The 21,485-nt window shown below is 36.8% G+C and overlaps 1 protein-coding gene across 2 annotated transcripts in view; it reads left to right on the forward strand.

Moving 5' to 3' along the window:
• MLH3 (mutL homolog 3) overlaps nt 1–15,361 on the forward strand; it is a 45,253-nt gene extending 29,892 nt beyond the window's left edge. For both annotated transcript variants that reach the window (XM_051977580.1, XM_051977579.1), the window contains 7 exons: nt 3,154–3,225; nt 4,533–4,644; nt 5,506–5,665; nt 9,435–9,458; nt 9,567–9,645; nt 11,903–12,054; nt 12,992–15,361. In XM_051977580.1, the coding sequence (XP_051833540.1) occupies nt 3,154–3,225; nt 4,533–4,644; nt 5,506–5,665; nt 9,435–9,458; nt 9,567–9,645; nt 11,903–12,054; nt 12,992–13,090 (698 nt within the window). In that variant the 3' untranslated portion in view covers nt 13,091–15,361. The remainder of the gene's footprint in view (nt 1–3,153; nt 3,226–4,532; nt 4,645–5,505; nt 5,666–9,434; nt 9,459–9,566; nt 9,646–11,902; nt 12,055–12,991) is intronic.
• Nucleotides 15,362–21,485: the final 6,124 nt, after the last annotated feature.

A 21,485-nucleotide genomic window follows, 5' to 3' on the forward strand; every position in this document is an offset into this window, starting at 1 on the left:
ATACAATTAAATACTGCTGCTTCAAACCAACTGGAAGGGAGAAGAATTATCAAGTAGTTGTTACAAGTATGTGTATGTATATATATATATATATATATATTATATTAATATAATTCCTTTGGATCTGTTCTAATGAACAAATAGAAATGGTAAATAATCAGTCTGTAAAATGGATGCCTTTAAACCAGGTGTTCTTAACTATTTAGAATTATAGATCCATAAGCATTGTGGTGAAGCCTATGGACCACTTATCAGAATGATGTTTTTAAATAAATAAAACAACAGATTACAAAGGAAATTAGTCATATTGAAATACAATTATCACAGTATTTAAAAAGCAAGTTTACAGATACCAAATTAAGAACCTTTGATTTGAAAAGATTATATTTGCTTTAGTATCTTAAATATTTGCAGCCTGCAATCTTGTTTACAGTATTAGTTTACTTAATTATCTGAGACTTCATCAGTAAAGCAAAAAAAAAAAAATAATAATTCCATTCCCTGCAAAATATAGGCAAGTGGAGTTGTAGAATGCCAATGAAAATGAATTAATTTGAGAAATTATGATAACAATTCTTTTTTTATTAGAGGCTACAACTCTTTTCATTTAATTTTTTTTGAATGTCACAAGCATTTTTTTCTCTTCCCATTACCACAAAAGAAAAACAAAATCAAGATGTGTGATATCTTGGGAAATGGAATATCATGCATGAGAAACAGTAAGTAAACCAGTGTAGCTGAATCATAGAGTATGCGGAGGGAAAAAAGTATAAAGATTTGAAAGACAGTAAGGTTTCATATAGTGAAAGGCCTTAAATACCAAACAGACCATTTTCTTTTTGATCTTGGGGGTCACAGGGAGGCATTGGAGTTTGTTGAGTTGAGGGATTACATAGTCAAATCTGCACTTTAGGAAAAACAGCTTGAAAGTTTAGTGGGGGATAGATTATAGTGGGGAGAGAATTAAGACATGAAAACCAACTAGAAAGCTATTGTTGTAGTGCAGGTATAACACATTAAGGACCTGAAATAATATGGTAGCTGTGTGGATAGAGAAAAGAGCATGTGAATGGGACATGGTATTAGGGTAGAAATGAGAAAGACTTGAAAACAAATAGGATATGTGGGGTGAGTATGTATAAGGAGTTGAAGATGACACTTAGATTAGGAGTCTGGGAGGGTGGTGGTGCCCTTGACAATACTGATAAAGTTGAAGAGAGTACAGAGTTGGGTGGGAAGATAATGAATGGGTTTTATTTTGGACTTATTGGGAAAAGGACAATGTTAAACCTTTCATTAGACTTCATGACATATGCTGGATTAAACTAGAATCCTCTAAAGGATGTGCTAAGATAACTTTGGTATTTTTTAAAGTCAAAATACAAAAGTTTTACCATTGCCCAGGATTTTTTTAAAAATTTTATGAATATGGAAATATTTTATGAATGTGGAAATATGTACAAACCACGTAACTAACTTCTTTTACTTTTGACATATGCATTTGTATTTTATTATGTAGCCAAACAAATTATTGTTCTAAATTACTGATAACAGAATACTTCCAGCTTGACATTTTATGTTCTTTATTTCAGGTTACAGTTAGGTAAAATTTTCTAGATATGAAGCTTCACAAAACAAGAGTTATTAAAAAAATAGAATTTCTGGTACAAATGGCATCACTGTCTTTTTATATATAAGAAATGAAAAAATGGAATGAATACAATTAGTAAAAGGAAGATGAGACATCATTCAATAGGCCAAGGGTAGGCATGGCCCCCGTCTCATAGCATCCCTTACTCTTAGTAATAGTAAGGCACATCGGCCTGAGTTTCATATTTGATGTTATTGCCTCATAGTTTATTATTTATTCAGTTGTTTTGCCCAGCACAGGATGTACAGTATTCATCACAACCAGCTGCAATTCTTGTCCTCAAAGGAGTTTAAATTTCAGTGCTGGGGGCCAACCCTGTCTTTGGACTCCAATGCAAAAGGCTTAACCTCTCATGCCCTGGGCTCAAGGGTATCCTAGAATCCGCATCTTTCATCTCTTATGTAGGAGGAAGAGCAAATAGCCATTTGGCATAATCTACTTCAACCAATTTCAAGAACAGAATTTCATTTTTAAATTAGTTCTAATAAACTTTTTAATTCTTACAGTGGCCCTTAGCCAGAGCAGTAAAATTCTAAGCTAAAAAAGTAAACCTCAGCCAGGGTTACTCCTTATCGCAAGATGTTCATGACAAGTCCTCATGAAAAAAAAAAAAAAAACATGATGACATCTTGAAGAATATAGTTGCAGATGTTCCTGTTGTATTTAGGAAGACTAATTCTGCTGTCATTACAGAAAAAGAATCGGGTTTTTTTTTTTTTTTCCACTTCATTATCCTAAGCATTTGAAAAGAAAAATAACCTGAGATACAGTATCCAATGGCCTTCTGCCAGGAAGTTTGGATGTTCTTCAGATGAGATTAAAATCACAGTCTTCATGGCTCCCAAAGTAGTAAACAGTCAGTTTAAATTATCTTAATGTGGTATTTATTGAAACTCCATTATATCAAATTAAAATTAATAAAGCATATAAGTGTAGGGTTTAATCTTTAGTTAGCACTAACAATGGCACTCGCATCAGAAATAAATTCAGTTCTTTAAAAAAAAAAGATATTAAGATATTCCTAAATTTCAACATGGCCTTGATATGGCTGTCGGTCCTTCAAGAATATTCTGATCAAGTACTACCTTTGAAATCCTCTACCAAGCTGGAAAGGCTTCCAATATGGCTCTAGCAAAACTGTCCCAAAACCAGCCTAGCAAAATTCAAAGAGCCTCATTGCTAGATGATTGGATTCTTAGTGAAGAAGAATTTCTTATTCTGAAATACTCATGGAAACCATTCTAAGCACAAAAAAGGCTAAGATCTGCAAAGCTGAAGGGAATGTCAATGCTCATGGAATTACTGATTCTGAAAGTATGTTTTCTTAGCATATTCCCAATTTCAGTATTTTGGAAAGTTAAAAGTATACTATTTCTGTTTAGTTACCTTTGTTTCATACTGCACTTGTATTATTAAGTAATTTAAAATAGCCTTTGTCACTCTGCATAAAATGACTCTTTTATTCTCATTCTTGGGATTAAAGTGGTCCTAATGTTTCCTAGGTGGAAACCTGCTTGTGTTGGTAGATCAGCATGCTGCCCATGAGCGGATCCGCTTAGAGCAACTTATTTGTGGTAAGACTTCTTTGTCTTCTAGTAAGAATAATTGTAGCAAGAATAATAGGGCAGCTAGAATGTACAGTAGATAGAGTATCAGCCTGGAGTCAGAAAGATTCATTTTCTTGAATTAAAATTTGCCTTCAGACATTTGTTAGGTATATAACTCTGGGTAAGTCACCTAACCCTGTTTGCCTGAGTTTCCTTATCTGTAAAATGAGTTGGAGAAAAAAAAATGACAAACCACTGCAGTATATTTTCCAATAAAACCCCAAATGGGTTCTTGAGGAGTTGGACATGACAGAAACCAATTTGGAATAGCAGCAAAAGGCATGGAGTAATGGAGAAGACCAATTTATAAAGTATGTTCTTAGGACTTCCTCAGAATATCAGTGAAGCACCAAGAAGTATTTAGGGAATGGGTAACTTGAATAAAGGCCTTTTCATAACTTCTACTCTAAGTGTAAGAACATAATAGACCCCTCATCCAGATAGAAGGGTTGTAGTTATGGTCAGAGGTTTATGAAGTGTGTCCACAGGTACCTAAGTTTTCCTACTCCTATTCATGGTGTCTAGAGCAAATATTTGAATTATGTTTAGGTGACTGAGCCTGGTACTTCTACTTCAGTGTGCATTAGCCAAAGTTTCTAAAATCCCAGGATGATTGGTATGCATTTTTAAAACACCATGGACCGTTTTTCTTATCATCAGACCTTGTTCTCCCCATCAAATGAAATTACAGGAAAAACTTTACTTTTGTGGTTATATAATGAAAAACATTAGTGACCGTGAATTAGGAAAGGTAGAGGTGGGTAATTCTATTGAATAGAAATGTGACATTTTTCATCCTATTTTCTAGTTTCATGCTAGTTTCTCTTTAAAAGAGTGAGACCTAAAAAAAGACAAAATCTTGTAGTATTACATTTAGAGAAACTTCATTGCAAGTGTATAGTCTTCTCTGCAGATCTCTTCAAAATAACTGATGAAGTCTCAAGAGTTGTACTGGAAAATCTCATATTCTTTCCCAATTGTATTAGTGAAGGAAGAATCATTATTTGTTTACATGTATGTGATAATGCATCTTTTGTATAGAAGATGAGAATTTCTTAGATTGCCAAGTAACTGTGAAAATGTGTGGACAGGATGGATTACATTTTGAGTCTGCCAAAAGGCTGAAACCTAAACCTCTGAAGTTAAAAACTCTTGGTCTAAAACTAGGCAGTAGAAGAATTAACATTATTATGCTCTATCATGTTTCATGCTTGGTCTGAAACCAGTAGACTTTATTTCTCCTTGTTCCCACCTATTAAACTTTCTGCCAATAGATTCCTATGAGAAGGAGCGGCCAAAAAGCTTTCACCGCAAGAAATTGCTGTCTTCTACCATCTACCCACCCATGGAAGTTACGGTGACAGAGGAACAAAGGAGGCTTTTACAGTTAGTACCATGCTTGAGCACTGAACACTTTAAGGATATGATATTGAGTATAGGATAGGGTGTCCCAGTCATCTGATTCAGCAGCTAGAACTGAAGTCATTTTTATCTTTTCTTTAAACAGGGAGTATTTATTGTATACAGTCTCTGAAAACAATGTTACTGTTATGATTGCTTCCATTCTGCATTCTCATTCCTTATATATAGTTTCCACAATCACACTGAAGGAAATGTAGAGCATGGAGAAATATTATGATAAGTCATATTGTGATTACTAGATAGGACCTCTCCCAACTCCTGGGATAATAGATGTTTCTGGATGTGGGGAGTAGAGAATTGTTTCTTATTTATTTCAGATTTGGAAATAAGACTACTGCCAATAATTCATTTCTCCTAGGGCATAATTTAGATTAGCTCCAGATCTATTTATTTATATCCAGTTAATCAGTAACTTCTCAGTTCCAGGGACCATTAATTACTTCCCTGCTTTCATGCTGATTTAAAACATTCTGAGCCCTTTGTTTTTATGCCAGGCTTCTTTAAGAGCCAGTTGAAAATCAACTATCAGAAATGAGTAACTCTCCAGTGAAGAAGAAAAGTAAATTCTGGTATTTTAAACCTCTTAGGACACTTGTTTCCCTGAGTGAAATGGGGAATAAATAGAGGTTATTGTGATCTTAAAAGGGGAGATATTGTGATAGTAAAATCTTAAAAGAACACTCTTTAATTACAAAAGAAGCTTTTAAAAACTAAGATAATTTTTGAAAAGTTAGGGAGTATGTGTGGCTGAAATGAGAATGAAAGACTCTTTCAAAAAGACTCTTTGATGTTCTCTAGTATATTGGAGACTGTTTATCTTTTTAGGTGTTACCACAAGGCTCTGGAAGATTTGGGCCTGAAATTAATATTTCCAGATCCTCCCAGTTCCCATATTCTTGTGGGAGAGGTACCACTCTGCTTTGTAGAAAGAGAAGCCAATGAAGTCCGGAGGGGAAGACCTACTGTGACAAAAAGTATTCTGGAGGTAAGTTTACTGGAGAGGTTGCTTAGAGATCATCTGAGTTCTTTCTACCTAGAGAGGCCAAGAGTTTTGAAAAGTTGGGGCCATGAGGCTGACCTGGCTATGTCTTAATAGATCTAATGAGATGTCGTTTGCTATCCTCATTTTCTCAACAGTCTTTTCTTCTGGGCTTCTACCCTAACTCCTCACCACCAGCCTGTTGGAATCTTTACAAACTGTTTTTGGGGGGGATTCTCACCTCCTTGAGAAGTTAGGGAGGTCAATACCACCCTATGTTCTAAAACAAAAGAAAGCAGGAGATGTTGGAATCTTTATAAACTGTTAAGTCATTAGAATTGATAGAGACAATAGCATGGTTCAGTATCATTGATCTGATCTTAAAAGAAGATGTTTTGGGCCAGAACCTGAAACAAGGTACTAAGTAGAACTAATTAGTACAATGCTTGTGTTTATACCTTTACTCATAGGAGTTCACAAGTATGGGAGATTCACAAAGTAAACTTTGTAACTTTGTGAATTCACACCTCCCTTGAAGCTCTTAGGGCCAGAGAGCTCTCTGGGAGAAAACCCATAATCCCATTCTCTCAGAAGAGATCATATATAAGCCTAGTCAAGGGAGTTCAGCTGAAAAGACTTGAGAGGGGAGCGTCAAGTCAGTTCAGGAGAAACCCTATTGCGGAGGCACAACCAGATTCACTTCATCTCACACCACTGTGGTGGCTGGGCTCCTTCACTTCCCCCACTGAGACCAAGCTGGTGTGAAAGGCTCTCCAGAAAGCTAGCCGAGCTGCAAGTGAAGGAGGCAAGAGAGATTCATTCCATTTTCCACCTGGCTGGCTGGAGGCTGAAGGACAAACCTTTGGATTTGGAGACATTCGGAGGGAGCTCTTGGAACCAAGCAGAGAGATAGGCTAAGAGAAAGTAACCGGGCTACTTTGGAAGGAGAAAATAAACATTTGCATTTTATCAGCTGGCTGCATTTTGGAGTGATTATTACTTTCAACTGCAACTAAGGCTGCCTCCAGAAAACCTCCCCAAGAAACCTGCTCTCTCCCAGGGAGAACCTTTATATTATAAAGAAGAAAAACACCACACCAGCCTCTTTTTTTTTTTTTTTTTTTTTTTTTTTATTATTAAAGGGCTTTGCTATTCAGTCTCTATTGAACTAGACATCTAAAACAAAAACTTTTGCAGCACACACATCAAAGACTGTTAAGGAATTTATTTCAGTTTGAATTCAAGCTTATGATGGCCAGAAAATCTTACTCATGTTCAGCCAGGCTGATCGAGATAATTTTTTGTTGATTTTTAAAAGAACTGGAATGGTTTAGTTATAAATCAGACGAAGAGTAGCTGCTTGACTTCTGACAGATGGAACAAATCACGAACCTGCTCCCAGTTAAAAGAACAAATCACTTAACATTAGTTGAGCCTAATAGCTTTAATAGAAGCACTGTTATTATTAATAATAGTAATAATTATAGCTCATATTTATATGATGCTTTATAATTTTCAAGCTCTTTTATCACATTTTCCTCTCATACATTTACTCTGTCTTTCTGTATCTTTCTCTCTCTCTTTCCTTCTTTCCTTTCTTCCTTCCCTCCCTTTTCCTTTCTCTCCTTCTCTCCTTTTCTCCCTCTCTCTCTCTTCCCTTCTCTCCTTCATTGTAATGATGGGCAAGGAGCTGATCAGGGAATTGGATCCAGATCTTGCTCACTGGGCTTCATAATCTAAATGTGTTAGTTTCTGGAAACATCAATGGTAGAGAATGTAAGAGGAGTTAGTATTTGTCTCTGTTGCAGTAACTGTGATAACTCAATTTCTGTCTGTTTTTTCCCCCCTCCTTTTGGGAGAAACATGGCTTTTTAAGCAGTGCAATATCTATCATTTGGCTTTTAGTAACTTTGATAATTAGAATCATGATTGTAGGAAAAGAGGAGGAGGGATTATTTTCTAAGTCTGGTTCAAAAGAAAGAAAATTAAGAATGATAGGAGCCTAGAGAAGTTGAAGAAGGAGGGGTAGAAAAGGAAGGTAAGGTAAGAAGGAAGGAAACCTTTATTAAATGCTTACTATGTGTCTGGCACTGTGCTAAGCATTTTATCCCTAATAAAGTAGTCCCTGGTGAATACATCGAACCATTCTGGAGAGCAATTTGGAACTATGCTCAAAAAGTTATCAAACTATGCATACCCTTTGATCCAGCAGTGTTACTACTGGACTTATATCCCAAAGAGATCATAAATAAGGGAAAAGGATCTGTATGTGCACGAATGTTTGTGGCAGCCCTCTTTGTAGTGGCCAGAAACTGGAAACTGAGTAGATGCCCATCAGTTGGAGAATGGCTGAATAAATTGTGATATATGAATATTATGGAATATTATTGTTCTGTAAGAAATGACCAACAGGATGATTTCAAAAAGGCCTGGAGAGACTTACACGAACTGATGCTGAGTGAAACAAGCAGGCCAGGAGATCATTATATACTTCAACAACAATACTATATGATGATCAATTCTGATGGATGTGACCATCTTCAGCAATGAGATGAACCAAATCAATTCCAATGGAGCAGTAATGAACTGAACCAGCTACAACCAGCGAAAGAACTTTGAGAGATAACTAAGAACCATTACATTGAATTTCCAATCCCTATATTTTTGCCTGCCTGCATTTTGGATTTCCTTCACAGGCTAATTGTACAATATTTCAGAATCCAATTCTTTTTGGACAGCAAAATAACGGTTTGGTCATGTATATTTATTGTGTATCTAATTTATACTTTAATATATTTAACATCTACTGGTCATCCTGCCATCTAGGGGAGGGGGTGGGGGGAAGGAGGGGAAAAATTGGAACAAAAGGTTTGGCAATTGTCAATGCTGTAAAATTACCCATACATATAACTTATAAATAAAAAGCTATTAAATTAAAAAAAAATAAAGTAGTCCCTGTGATTTATTGTAAATAAATCATGGGTGGTACTATATCTTTAAGCAATGCTTGAATACTTGCTTGCTTCTCTTTTCTTTTTTCTTTCCTTTCTCTTCCTTTCTTCTTCCCCCCTACCCCCCTTTGTTCTTCAGCTCCTGTCACTCTTAATTGTGATTCTTTTAAATCAGACTTTGAAATCCTGTAACTGGACCAGCTTAACTTTCAAAGGTTTTACAGTTAGTAACAGGAAAAAGTGTCTGGTAGAAATGTCTTTAAAGTTCACTTATAATATTAGTATCTCCTTTGATAAGGCTGTTGAAAGGGATGTAACAGAGGCAAAAATATGTCAGGCAATTTTAAGTACCATAGAATTTATTTTTAATCTAAAGATAGGGAGTTCCCAAGAACTATTATGGAAACTTGAGTGAAAAAATTCTGGTGTTTATAATCAAAGCATGGGTTATATTGGGTGTACAATTATATTAATTTATTTTTCTCATTTATTTGTCTTTGTTCATTATATATGTCCAACATTACACTTTTTCTGGCTTGTGTTTTAAACAGAAACAGACTATCCCTTAATAAATGATCAAAGCCACTCTTACCAATTACATGTCCTCATAAGCTGTTGGGAGCAGTGTCTGAATTGAGTCTCTCTTACACAAATGAGTTTAAATCTTCACAGAACTTCTAATTCAAAACACCTTATGTTTTATAAAGCCTCTTATTCTAAGCTTCCTTTTCTTGAAGCGGCTGGTCCTTAAAGGGATTAAGTGTTTTTTTTTTTTTTTTTGCTAGAATAACAGCAGCTTACTTAGACTTTTTTTTTTCCCCCAGGAATTTATTCGAGAACAAGTAGAGGTAAGCAATTCTTTTGTTTGGGGAGAACAGGTAGAAGTTTCACACAGAGAACATCTAATATCTTTGGAACTATGAAAGAAGAGTTTAATCATGTACTACTGTTTTTAGCTGCTTCAGACCACAGGAGGAGCTCAAGGGACTTTGCCACTTACCATCCAGAAATTGTTAGCATCCCAGGCTTGTCATGGTAAGATCCCTAATGTAGTTATTAAAGATCTACTATTTTCTAAGGAGTCTGGAACAGTAGAGAAAGAAAGAAGAGGTTATAAGACAAATAGAGCCTTGTCTCTAAACAGCAGACAGTATACATTAAGAAATAACACACTTATGAAACAAGAAAGGAAAGAAAATATCAGCTAGATCATTTGTGCTTAATATGAATATTTGATATAGGAATTTAGGAGGAGAATCAATTAGAAGAGCAAACAGAATTAGCTTTCATAGAAGTGAGTTTTGAATGAAACTCAACATGTATTAGTAGAGAGAAAGAAAAAAGAAAATATAGTGAATGAAATAAATGACATGAACATAGGCCTGACAAACAAATCCACATGTTTGGAACACCAAGTTGATTCATTGATTTGAATAAAGGATCTGTACAGAGAAGTTTGATTGAGAAGGAGGGATGGAAGTTTCGAAGTCCAAAATGGAACCTTTAGCCTTGACATATAGTGTTTAGAGATAAAAAGGACCTTAGATTAGGACTTCAGTTACCTCATTTTTCAGAGAAGGAAACTAAGACCAATGGTTGTACTTGTAAAATAACAAAGCTAAGATTTAAACCATTCCTGCTCCAACTCCAAATGTAGTCCTTATTCCTTTGTATCACATTGTTTTTGTTTTTTGTTTTTTCCTGAGGCAATTGGAGTTAAGTAACTTGCCCAGGGTCACAAAGCCAGAATGTATTAAGTGTCTGAGGCCATCATTTCTAAAATATATAGAGAATTAATTCAAATCAAGCCATTCTCCAATTGAAAAATGGTTAAAGGATATGAATAGACAATTTTCAGATGAAGAAATTGAAACTATTTCTAGTCATATGAAAAGATGCTCCAAATCACTATTGATCAGAGAAATGCAAATTAAGACAACTCTGAGATACCACTACATACCTCTCAGAATGGCTAAGATGACAGGAAAAGATAATGACAAATGTTGGAGGGGATATGGGAAAACTGGGACACTGATACATTGTTAGTGGAACTGTGAGTGGATCCAACCATTCTGGAGAACAGTTTGGACCTATGCTCAAAAAGTTGTCAAAGTGTGCATACCCTTTGGTCCATCAGTGTTACTACTGGGCTTATATCACAAAGAGATCTTAAAGAAGGGAAAGGGACCTGTATGTGCACGAATATTTGTGGCAGCCCTGTTTGTAGGGGCCAGAAACTGGAAACTGAGTGGATGTCCATCAGTTGGAGAATGGCTGAATAAATTGTGGTATATGAATGTTATGGAATATTATTGTTCTATGAGAAATGACCAGCAGGATGATTTCAGAGAGGCCTGGAGAGACTTACATGAACTGAAGCTAAGTGAAATGAGCAGAATCAGCAGATCATTGTACACAGAAACAACAAGACTATAAGATAATCAATTCTGATGGACATGGCTCTCTTCAACAATGAAAGGATTCAAACCAGTTCTACTTGTTCAGTGATGAAGAGAGCCATCTACACCCAGAAAGAGGACTGTGGGAACTGAGTGTGGACCACAACATAGCATTTTCACTTTTTCTGTTGATGTTTCTTGCATTTGTTTTCTTTCTCAGGTTTTTTTTTCTTCTTGATCTGATTTTTCTTGTGCAGCAAGATAACTGTATATATATGTATACATATATTGGATTTAACACATATTTTAACATATTTAACATTTATCGAACTGTCTGCCATCTATGGATGGGATGAAGGGAAGAGGGGAAAATCTGGAACAGAAAACTTTTTGAAAGGGTCAGTGTTGAAAAATTACCCATGCATATGTTTTCTAAATAAAAAGCTTTAATAATTTTTTTTTTAAGTGAGACCAAATTTGAACTCAGGTCCTCCTGACTTCAGGGCTGGTGCTCACGTTATTCGTTTTTGTAAAAAAATCAGCATGACTTGGTAGAATGAATCTGGAGCCAAAGCAAAGAAAGTTTTGAAAAATAAGATCACAAGGTTTAATTATTAGGAAGAATGTGAAGCTACTTGTCATTCTCAGAGGAACTCAGAAAGCACATTATATAATTCTAATCTAGGCCTTAAAAAAACCTTCTTATGAAGACGATAGTTTCCTTAAGAAATGGCCAATCCATTTTGTCTTAGGGGATGACTCAAGCAATTCTAAAGCTATCAGAAAAGTTTCCAAGATGTATTTCCTTTATTTAGGAGATATTTAAGTCATAGTCAGGAGTGATTTCCCACCGTACATATGACATTTCACCTATGCTTTTTTCTTGTTTTTAGGAGCTATTAAGTTTAATGACAGCCTGACCCTAGAAGAGAGTTGTAGACTTATAGAGGCTCTGTCTTGGTGCCAGCTGCCTTTCCAGTGTGCTCATGGGAGACCTTCAATGCTGCCATTAGCAGACATAAACCATTTGGAACAGGAGAAACAGGTACCTTAGTGATTATGAAGAGGAAGAAGAAATGGAATTTCTTTCTTTTAAAGGGCATGAAGCAATTTACCTTGACTAGACTACCATTTCTTCTTCCCTCACCTATTTTGAAATGCCAACATGCGTGCATGCACACACACCACACACACACACACACACACACACACACACACATACACACACACAGTTTTTGAGTTTTGTATAACTACAGATCAGATCTGTGGATCTCTCATATCTAGTGCTAACTTGCTCTTGTCTTTCCGGATAGGATGCAGCAATTCTTTTTCCTAGGACTGCAGAGACTTAGTAGGAATACAGCAGATTAGCGTTTGGCTAAGTATGGTCTAAACAGCTTATGAAACCTAGTCACTCACTAATAATAATTAATTACTAATTAGTAATGGTAATGATAGTAATTAATATTGTAATGGTAATGTCATTGTATAGTTTCTGCATTTTGGGGGATTCTGATGTTGTGGTTATAATCCCAGAAAGTTCGGTGTGGATAATGCTACAAGGACACAGAGTGGTTTAAATTAAGAACATTTTGTATTCTCATTTAGAATTTTAACTGAAACAGAACATGAGACCATATTAAGAATGTCCATGTTATTGCATTCCCAGAGCCAGGAATTGTGCTTACCTTTCTTGCTAAAGAATTGCAAATTCTTCTTTTGCAGTGAGTCATGGGTACTTTGTATACAGTCCAGCTGACCTCCCTAGTGCTAGAGAATCTTTGCCCCATTCTGAACTGCAAAGAATCTAGATTCCATGATTATTAGAGGAGGCTTTTGTCCTGAAGAAATCTGTCATGTTCTAATTTAGTCTTCCTTGATTTCAATATACTTTGTGGAAAATTAACAGTTTAATTGGGATTTGAATATTTACATTTGTTTTAGTATGTTAACAACTACAATAATTCTGTTTTTTTTCCTAGAGTTCTAAACCCAACCTTGCTAAACTTAGCAAAATGGCCCGGGCCTGGCATTTGTTCAACAAAGCAGAGGCTCATGATGAAAAGCAAAACAAAGGTTGAACCATCTTGTGTACTTCCAGAAAGACAGGACTCTCCAGAAAAACTCCACATCTGTGAGAAGATGAAGGGATATTTGCTGAATAGAGATGCATGCAGGATGAATCATTGTGGTTTGTGATGCTTTCTTTAATATGTCTAATGCATAGAATTGGCTTCAAAAGCATAGCATCCTTTCTTGAGCACCTTCATAGGAAACTGCCACATAATAATTTAAATCTGAAAACCGTATAAGGAAAATGCATAATGTATGCATTTATATGACTCAAGAGGTCAAAAATACTTTTACATATCTATTTATAATTCATTTTGGAGTAAAAATTTGATAATTGATTTTTAAAAATCAGCTGTTTAGTTTTCATTTAACATTCATTTGTATAATTTATATGGTGTCAACTGTTCAAGAATTGGTAATGTCTTCCCATCTACATTCAATGCTAGTCCCTTATTCATCTCCCTGTCCTGCGGTTTTCCTGAGTCTGCATTTCAAAGCTCAAATGTAAAGGGTATTATTCCATCCAGTCTTGATTTCACAATAACTGAATTATCTAAATGACAAGGCCAAAACCAAGAATCTCCTCTATGAACCACCCCAACAAGTGTTTTTTTGTTTTTTATTTTCCTATCTAGTTGAAGCCAGGGTCCTTACTCTTCCATCATTTTCAACTAGATGATTTTAGGGAACTGGTCAACAGAAGTCATGTTTTTCAAGAAAAAGAAAGAACTTGAGAACTGGATGAAGAAAATTCCCAAGTTTCCATTTTTCTGCTGTCTTTAAAACTTTTATTTAGTTAATGATATTATTTGCATCTACAACCACAGAAACATTGAAAGTTTGTCTTTAAAGATGTCTGGAGATGGGATTTTTTTAATGGCAGAAATTCATAATGGATTTGTGACCTCCTGATTTGAAAGTTCCTTCCAAAAGTACAGATCATGACCCATCCATACTTTCCCATCCTGGGGAACTCATCCAAAGTATTGAAGGCTTCCTCAATTTTTCTTCCCCTAAGTCCTCCTCCAATATCTGATCCTGATGTGGAGATGGTTCTGGGTTCTCAAAGGTCATGCTAGGGTGTATAAGCTTTTGCGGGTTCTACCATGATAGAAGTGCTTCAGGTATAGTCCTAGCCACAAACCAAGGGTGTGTTCTGAGGAAAAGCTCATCACCTAGCTAGCCACTCAGCAATAGATTTTTTGGCCATGGCAACCCATTAATTTTGGGGTATGTTTGTTTTTTTAAAAACCTCTTCATATGTCAATACAGTATTTATTCTTTAAGTAAGATGCCTAACTTTACCTAAGCATGTATATTCACTTGTGATTTCCCTTGTATTTTTTTCAAGGTGTAGGACTTCTTTTGGGTTCAACTTCTGTTTAGTCACTTTAGTGTCACAGTTAATAGAGGCAATGGGTCTTGAGTCAGAAAGACCTAAGTTCAAATTCAGCCTCAGAAACTTACCAGCTATGTGATCCTGTGCCATTCACTTAACTTTTGTTTGCCTTGATTTCTTCATCTGTAAAGCAGAGATAATAATAGCATCTACCTCCCAAAGATGTTGTAAGGATCAAATGAGATAATAATTATAAGGTACTTGGCACAATGCCTAGCATATAGTAAACGCTATATAAATGTTAGTGTTGTTATTATCCATGCTTAATTACAGTCTATAGTCTTAATCATGGCATAATTCGATCTGAATATAGGATTTTTTCCTTCTTGCAAAATACTTCCAAGCAATCTCCTTTATATATTCCCCTTCCATGACAGATGAATTGTTCAAAAAAGCATTTTCTGGATATCTGCTTCATAATATTGCTTAGTGGGTTCGACCTGTGGAAAAAGCAGTAATATTCACTGTGACCAAGTCATAGATAAGACTGGACAATAGAAGTAAAATGTTGCTATGAGAATATTTACTTTAAATTTGGAAAAGAAAGATAACATAGTATCTCTTATGAGGGCCATCAAATGAAAATATTTGAGAAGCCTTGTTCTTTTCATAAACTCCCAGAATTAGAAATAACTTCATTTGGTCAACCTCACTGGCCTGCTTCTTCTGTGGCAGAAGTTAACAATATTCTATACCCTATCCCATTATCTGTGCAGCAAGGACTACCCTGACAGCTGAGGAATAATCCCTTTACCGATACAAGTCTATGTTCCACCAACCCTGAAGAGAAACAGACTTTTCTAGAATGTAAAGTGAGGACAGTTTTATGAAATGTGTAACTTGTTAGTTATTAAGGATAATAAAAAGCACATTTTTTAAATCTCTGCCATTATATCAGGTGCGCCTTTATGGAAGATTTGACTATAGCAAAAGACAAGTTGTATTTTTTAAATCAGTTTCTTAAGTCTTGCAGGTTCCTCCAGTTCATGAGCACATGACAAAGCATCTAATAGATGATGGAGAATTGAAAAAAATCCCATGGTCAGCCCAAGGACCGTAAATGGTGATAGGTTTTGGATTACTAGGTGACAAGAGCTTGGACTGAGGGGCAAAGTTTAGGAACACAGGATAGAGCAGGGCTTCTTAAATTTTTTCACTCATCACCCCTTTTTGCAAGAGAAATTTGAGGTGTTTCTGGTAGCATTTGTGCATGCTCAGTACAAAGTGCACATATGTGTTCAGAACTAAGGCTGCAGTGAAGTCACAGGTTGCAACATGTGCAAGTGCTACCAGAAACACCTTGGATTTATTACGTTTGATTTCAAATTAATTTTTGGTTGTTGCATTCAGGAACTTTTTACTGTTACTAAATTTTTCACAGCTCTCACATTCAGTTGTGCAATGCCATATGGGGTCACAAGCCAGTTTAAGAAGCTTTGGGACTATCTGGGGGAGGAGGTGGGGGGAAGGTGGAGAAAAATTGGAACAAAAGATTTGGCGCAATTGTCAATGCTATAAAATTACCCATCCAAATAACTTGTAAATAAAAAGTTATTTAAAAAAAAAAAAAAGAAGCTTTGGGACTGAGGACAGATTTGGAATGACACCAAAAGCTAGAGGAAAAGAGGTTCTAGAATTAAGCATTTTGTCATGGAAGTCCATGAGCTTGAGGGTCAAAGAGAGACTGAGGTCTGCACACATAGGAAATTCCATCAGGATCTGTGACTTATTAAAAATGTGAGAAAGACATAGTTTCTGGGTAATTTAATCATTTTATTAATAACATTAAAGTGTTATTAATAAAAAGGATGGTCATTTAGCCATCCCACTAAGAACAAAGACAATCATGGCAGGCTCAACTTATGTGCTCTTTTGGAGATGGAATAACAATCAACTCTGGTTAACACACTAGGATGTGGGCTATATTTAAAATGAGGGGCTGGAAACTAGGCATTGACCCACACTTACCACCATACACCAAGATAAGGTCAAAATGGGTTCATGACCTAGGCATAAAGAATGAGATTATAAATAAATTAGAAGAGCATAGGATAGTTTGCCTCTCAGACCTGTGGAAGAGGAAGGAATTTATGACCAAAGAAGAACTAGAGATCATTATTGATCACAAAATAGAAAATTTTGATTATATCAAATTGAAAAGTTTTTGTACAAACAAAACTAATGCAGACAAGATTAGAAGGGAAGCAATAAACTGGGAAAACATTTTTACAGTCAAAAGTTCTGATAAAGGCCTCATTTCCAAAATATATAGAGAATTGACTCTATAAGAAATCAAGCCATTCTCCAATTGATAAATGGTCAAAGGATATGAACAGACAATTCTCAGATGAAAAAATTGAAACTATTTCTAGCCATATGACAAGATGCTCCAAGTCATTTTTAATCAGAGAAATGCAAATTAAGACAAATGAGATACCACTACACATGTGTCAGATTGGCTAGAATGACAGGGAAAGGTAATGTGGAATGCTGGAGGGGATGTGGGAAAACAGGGACACTGATACATTGTTGGTGGAATTGTGAATACATCCAGCCATTCTGGAGAGTGATTTGGAACTATGCTCAGTGCATACCCTTTGATCCAGCAATGCTACTACTGGGCTTATACCCCAAAGAAATCTTAAAGAAGGGAAAGGGACCTGTATGTGCAAGAATGTTTGTGGCAGCCTTGTTTGTAGTGGCCAGAAACTGGAAACAGTGGATGCCCATCAATTGGAGAATGGCTGAATAAACTGTGGTATATGACTATTATGGAATATTATTATTTGATAAGAAATGACCAGCAGGATGATTTCAGAAAGGCCTGGAGAGATTTGCATGAACTGATGCTGAGTGAAATGAGCAGGACCAGAAGATCATTATATACTTCAACAATACTATATGATGATCAATTCTGATGGACATGGCCATCTCCAGCAATGAGATGAACCAAATCAATTCCAATAGAGCAGTAATGAATTGAACCAGCTACATCCAGAGAAATGGGAGATGATTATGAACCATTACATATAATTCCCAATCCCTATATTTTTGTCCACCTGCATTTTTGATTTCCTTCACAGGCTAATAATATACTATTTCAAAGTCCGATTCTTTTTGTACAGCAAAATAACTGTTAGGACATGTATACTTATATTGTATTTAATTGGTCAACCTACCATGGGGGGGGGGGGGGGATGGGGAGAAGGCGGGGAAAAATTGGAACAAAAGGTTTGGCAATTGTAAGTGCTGTACAATTACCCATGCATATAACTTGTAAATAAATAAAAAGCTATAAGAAAAAAAAATAAATAAAATGAGGGACTGAAAGTTACATCATGTCACCCTTGGACAGAGGAACTATCTCTTCACTCAGGTCACTCCCACCCTTTCAAAGAATGTATACCCTATCCACGGCTGAGTGGGTCACAATAGCTTCTACCAGAGTGGGGTCTTGAATCAGAAAGTTAGTCCAATTATCAGCAATGTCTTTCAAGAGACTGAACTTTTAAATCAGAACTTTAGAAAAGGGAGTGAAACCTCTGGAGCTCCAAGAATTATTGGTTATTAATAATCATTTCTCTCAGATCATATGTAAATTTCACTATTTGGCATTTAAAGCTCATCACAATTACTTTTTCAATGTATTTTGTGTATTATTCCCCTCTATGTGTGCTATCTCCAGCCAAACTAGCCAATTTACATACAGTTCCTTATTCTATCTCCTATTTCCACCATCCACAACTGTACTATCTCTATCATCCAGAATTCTGAAATTTCTAGCCTCTTTTAAAGGCAATTGGTGATGTAGTACGTAGAACCTGGCTTTAAATCTGGCCACAGATGGTTACTGGCTGTGTGACCCCAGACAAGTCATTTTTAGGCTTGTTTGCCTCAGTTACCTCATTGGCAAAAATGAGCAGGAGAAGGAGATGGCACACCACTCTATTGTCTTTGCTAAGAAAGCCCATATGAGGTGATAGACAGTCAAACAGGACTCGCTGACAACTGCAGCAATTTAAAGGCACTGGGTGGTGCCTAGTGGGTAGAACCCTGGAGTTGGGAGGACCTGAGTTCAAATGTGGCTTATTAGTAACTTATTAGTTGAATGACTGTGCAAGTCACTTAACTCTGTCTGCCTTAGTCTCCTATAAAATGAGCTGGAGAAGGAACTCGCAAATCTCCAGTTCTTTGCCATTAAAAATCCAAATGGGGTCACAAGAAGTCGGACACTATTAATCACCATAACAAGCTCCTGAGCAAGAAATTTAAACTTTGCCTCAGTTTCTTCAACTATAAAACGGTGATAATAATAGCACCTACCTCAACAACACAGGGCTGTTGTAAGAATCCAATAAGATCATAATTATAAAAGGATTAGCACAATGCCTGGCACATGGTAGGTACTATGAAAATGCTTGTTCCCTTCCCTTTTCTCTGTCTTTCTGCCCAACTCTTCCTAAACCTATTTGTATTCCTCATGGTGATATTCAATACTGCCCTTCTTACAGTCCTTCCAGGTCATCACCCATGCATTCCTGCTTTTCATAGTTTTGGGGTTTGTTATTGTTGTTGTTGTTTTTTGCGAGGCAATTGGGGTTAAATGACTTGCCCAGGGTCACACAGCTTGGAGGTGTTAAGTGTCTGAGACCAAATTTGAACTCAGGTCCTCCTGACCTGGTGCTCTATCCACTGTACCACCTAGCTGCCCACTTTTCATATAGTTTTATATAGTTTTGACCTTGCAGTTGACCAGTTAAATTATACTCTGTCTCTTTCCCTTCAATCTCTCAATATCCTGTCTTATTGCTATTCATGCCTTGCCCATCCCTTTGCCTCTATTCACATGAGCAGCATGGTGGTGCAGTGGGCAGAGAGCGGGACTTGGAGCTAGCAAGACTTGAATTTGAAGCCTGCGTCAGCTGGTTATAAATGCCAGTTCTTATGTGCTGCTGAATCTTCTGGAGGAAGTCATACACCAGCTGGGCTGTCACTGGTGCTTATTCTCTTTGATTAGCCTCTATTATAATCCTCACAGTTATTGTTCAGTCATTCTTTGGTCGTGTCTAACTTTCTGTGACCGGGTTTGGGGTTTTTTTTAGCAGAGATACTGGAGTGGTTTGCCATTTTCTTCTTCAGCTCATTTATAAATGGGAAACTGAGGCAAACAAGAGTTAAGTGATTTATCTAATGTCACATAATTAGTAAATATCTGGGGCCCAATTTGAACTCAGGAAAATGAGTCTTCCTGACTCCAGGCCCAGGACTCTGTCCACTGCACCACCTAGCTGCTCATACATATCAGAATGAATGTGTCCAAAACTGAACTTATTCGTTTCCTCCCAAACCCATTTGTCTTCATTTCTTTCAAAGACACCACCTTTTTCTGGTTCTCTCAAGTTCACCAGCTCAGTCACCTTTGATTCCATCTTCCCTCATACCACATAGATTCAAACATTTGCCAAGATTTATAGAATCCAATTACTTATGCAAAATCCCATTCATTCTCATAATCCCATTTCTGTGGCCACTCCTCTATTTCAGACCATCAACATTTCACTACTGAAGTCATCTCTTGATTGCTCTCCTTGCTCCCAATCTCTTCCCTCTCCCCCCTCCACATAGCTGCCCGGTTGATACTCCTAAAACACAGATCTGAACATTATTCGCCCCCTGCTCAGAAGACTGTTGGTTTCCTAATAGGAAAAATGCAAATGTCTCAATTTGTCCTTCAGAGTTCTCCACAATGTGGCTCCCACCAATTTTCCCAACTGATTTCTTATTTGTTATTTCAGACGTTCTCCATTCCCATTTTCTGCTTCCATTCCATGTCTCCTCCTGTCTGTTTGGGGTCCTCAAACTACTGCCCGCAGGCCAGATGCGGCAGCTGAGGATGTTTATCCCCCTCACCCAGGGCTCCGAAGTTTATTTAAAGGTCCACAAAACAAAGTTTTTGTTTTTACTTATAGTCCGGCCCTCCAACAGTCTGAGGGACAGTGAACTGGTCCCCTATTTAAAAAGTTTGAGGACCCCTGGTCACTGTTCCCCATGCCTAAGATGATCATTTTCACTTCTGCCTCTTAGAATCCTTAACTCTATTCAAGGCTCAGCTTGTGTCACTTCCAACCTGGGACCTTTTCTGAATGCCCCATAAACATTAATGCTCTCTCTTCCCTTGTATTTACACTATATTTTCTCTTGTGCATACATATAAGGTCCTTGAAAAAAAGAACTGTTAACATTTTTGTCTTTGTATTCTTAGCACTTAAACGTACTGTATTACACATTGCAAGTCTATCTGAAGTGTCCAGATGAGAGAAAATACAGAATAGCCAAAATAATGCAAATTTAAGAGCATTTATTGCTAGCTAGCAACTGAACCCTACCAGAACAGGGGAGTCAGCGCTAAGCGGTTTCAGAGACACATTTATATAACAAATCCACAAAGAAATTCCTTTCCCAGACAGGCAGTGAGATAATATTGCTTTAAGTTTTATATTTGTCAAGTTGTCAAGGTTTTAAGGCAGCACATCTGGGGGCTGTGTGTGCCTGCAGTTGGAAACAGAAAATACCACCTGTGTTAGGGAGCAAAGAGCTGGCAACATAGTTCTGACTGCAGACAGAGCTGAAACCCAAATAATGTTGTCATGGTCTCAGGAATGCACGACAGGTAAGGGATAACATCCATTTCATACCTTCAGAAATTTTTAAACTTAATTAAATATGTGGGTTGGAGTTATCTGTGTGAACAATGAGAATTACACCCATAGGAGTTAATAAAGACTTTAAATGAGTGAAGAGAGAGAAAGTCAGGACAGAGACTTAGAGGGGACATCCAAAGTCAGGCCTGGATGACCCTACAAATCAGGCTGGAAGAGTTCCTTCAGGCAAGTAGGAAAAAGCCAAGGGAGGTAAAAGGATTTGAGGGGGAGGGAGGAGGTGGCCTTCAGTGTCAAGAGCTAAAGAGATGGCAAGTGGAATAAGTATTTTAAAAAAAAAACAAC

This window comes from Antechinus flavipes, chromosome 2, assembly GCF_016432865.1.
Source record: "Antechinus flavipes isolate AdamAnt ecotype Samford, QLD, Australia chromosome 2, AdamAnt_v2, whole genome shotgun sequence".
Taxonomy (NCBI): domain Eukaryota; kingdom Metazoa; phylum Chordata; class Mammalia; order Dasyuromorphia; family Dasyuridae; genus Antechinus; species Antechinus flavipes.